At 43.8% G+C, this 2,241-nt stretch overlaps 1 protein-coding gene across 1 annotated transcript in view; it reads right to left on the bottom strand.

The window, feature by feature from the left end:
• Window positions 1-459: 459 nt before the first annotated feature.
• The window catches only part of gmeb2 (glucocorticoid modulatory element binding protein 2), a gene marked incomplete in the record, with an annotated part of 5,250 nt that continues 3,468 nt past the window's right edge, over window positions 460-2,241 (bottom strand). The window contains 2 exon segments of the mRNA XM_014024771.1: window positions 460-1,169; window positions 2,197-2,241. Coding sequence (XP_013880225.1) covers window positions 598-1,169; window positions 2,197-2,241 — 617 coding nt within the window.

Here is a 2,241-nt window from a genome sequence, read left to right as displayed (position 1 = left end):
TTTTTTAATTATAAATTAAAGATCATCTCTTTTGTTTTTTAATCAGGTTTAATTAAATCATTAGTCAGATTCTTCTTATTATTATTATTATTAACAACAACAACAACAACAACAACAACAACAACAACAACAACAACAACAATACTGTTAATAATAATAATAATAATGATAATAATAATAATAATAATAATAATAATAATCAGGTCTTGGACTGAAACAGAGGAAAACAGCCGAAGACTTTTATAAAGGAGCCGGAGGGAAACTCAGGGCTGCATCAGAACTTTTGCACAGAACTCAGTGAGCGTGGAGATGACTCTCAGCTACTACCACTGTGAGTTTCAGCTCAGCTCCATCTGGAATCAAACATCCTCTGATGTTTGTCTGAAGGATTCATGATAAACTCAGTGACTCAGCAGATATTTTGCTGACTCAGATAAACACACTGACCAGCCGATCAGGTCGGTTTGTTTTTCTTTATTCTTCACAGAATCAAAAAAAAAAAACAAAAAAAAACAGGTTTTTATTTTGAGTCAAAAGTTTGTCTGAAAGCTTCCTGTGAGGCGAGGGGGCGGGGCCAGAGGTCACCTCAGCTGTCCGTCACTGCTCCTCCTCTGCCTCCTGCCCTGGCTGACCTTCATCATCACAGTCAGTTGGCCCCGCCTCCTGGGACTCCTCCGCTGCCGTTGCCATGGCGTCCACCACGGTGACGGTGCTGACCTGCTGCTGGAGGGCGGGGCTCTGAGCGGCAGCCAGCGGCAGCGTCACCAGCTGGAACTGAGGTCCGACCACCTTAACGAAGGCCCCGGAGCCRCCGGACCCCCCAGCCGCTGCCTCCGCCCCCTCCAGCAGCGTCAGGTTGGCGCCGTCGGCCGCCAGCTCGGCGCCGGACAGAGGCGAGGCCAGGAGGGTGTACCCGCCCCCCTGCGCCCCCGCCACCGTCAGCACCTTCCCCAGCTGCAGCCCGCCCAGCTGGCCGAGGGGCAGCGTGATCTGGGCCGGCGCCGCGCCCACCGCGGCTGGGCCAGAGACGGCACGCGTCAGGCGGGGGCGTTTGGGCGGCGGGGGCGGAGTCACCGGGGTCAGGGTCATCAGGACGTTGTTCAGGTGCTGAGATTTACTCTTCAGCTCCTTGGCTCGTTTCCTGTGTTCATCACACTGCTGCTCCAGAGCTGTGGGGGGGGGGGGGGGCTGTCAATCAAACTGTTCACACCACCACCTCATTAACTCCACAACACCTGCTGCCTGGCTCAGGGACAGGAAGTGCACCTCAAACACAACACATGCTACAAGAACATTAGCAACAAGTAGGAAAACAGAGGCTAAAGTTTACTAAAGCAAAGCTAAAACTGGCAAACAATTGTTAACATTAGCTTAAAATAAACAAAAACCAGCTAAAGAGAAGCTTAAATTTACTAAAGTTATGCCAAAATTAGTAAAATCATAGCTAACGTTAGCTAAAGAGAAGCTATGATGAGTAAAACCATAGTTATTGTTAGCTAACAAGAACTTAAAATTTGCCAAAGAATATATATAATTCACTAAAGAGAACCTAAAATTTACTAAAGCAAAGCTAAAATGAGCAAAATGTTGTTAACATTAGCTTAAAATAAACAAAAATCAGTTAAAGAGAAGCATAAAGTTATTAAAGTTAAGCCAAAATGAGTAAAACATAGCTAAAATTAGCTAAAGAGAGGCTAAAGTTAGCTAATAGAAACTTAAAAATTAGCTGAAGAGAAGCTAGAGTTAGCTAATAGAAACTAAAATTAGCTATAGAGAAGYTAAAGTTAGCTAACAGAAATTATCTAAAGAGAGGCTAAAGTTAGCTAATAGAAGCTAAAATTAGCTGAAGAGAAGCTAAAGTTAGCTAATAGAAACTAAAATTATCTAAAGAGAGGCTAAAGTTAGCTAATAGAAGCTAAAATTAGCTAAAGAGAGGCTAAAGTTAGCTAATAGAAACTAAAATTAGCTGGAGAGGGTAAAGTTAGCTAATAGAAGCTAAAATTAGCTAAAGAGAGGGTAAAGTTAGCTAATAGAAGCTAAAATTAGCTAAAGAGAGGGTAAAGTTAGCTAATAGAAGCTAAAATTAGCTAAAGAGAGGCTAAAGTTAGCTAATAGAAGCTAAAATGATCTGAACAAAGCAGGATTATCCAGAACTTGAGACGTGTAGAAACTCTGATCAAAGGTTCTGGTACTGACCGGCCAGGCTGCGGGAGTACTGCTCTCGGTACCGGTCCATCTGGC

The sequence above is a fragment of the Austrofundulus limnaeus genome, unplaced genomic scaffold, assembly GCF_001266775.1.
Source record: "Austrofundulus limnaeus strain Quisiro unplaced genomic scaffold, Austrofundulus_limnaeus-1.0 Scaffold438, whole genome shotgun sequence".
Lineage (NCBI taxonomy): Eukaryota > Metazoa > Chordata > Actinopteri > Cyprinodontiformes > Rivulidae > Austrofundulus > Austrofundulus limnaeus.
The sequence above is the reverse complement of the archived record's forward strand: the minus strand, read 5'-3'. Positions and strand labels throughout refer to the sequence as shown.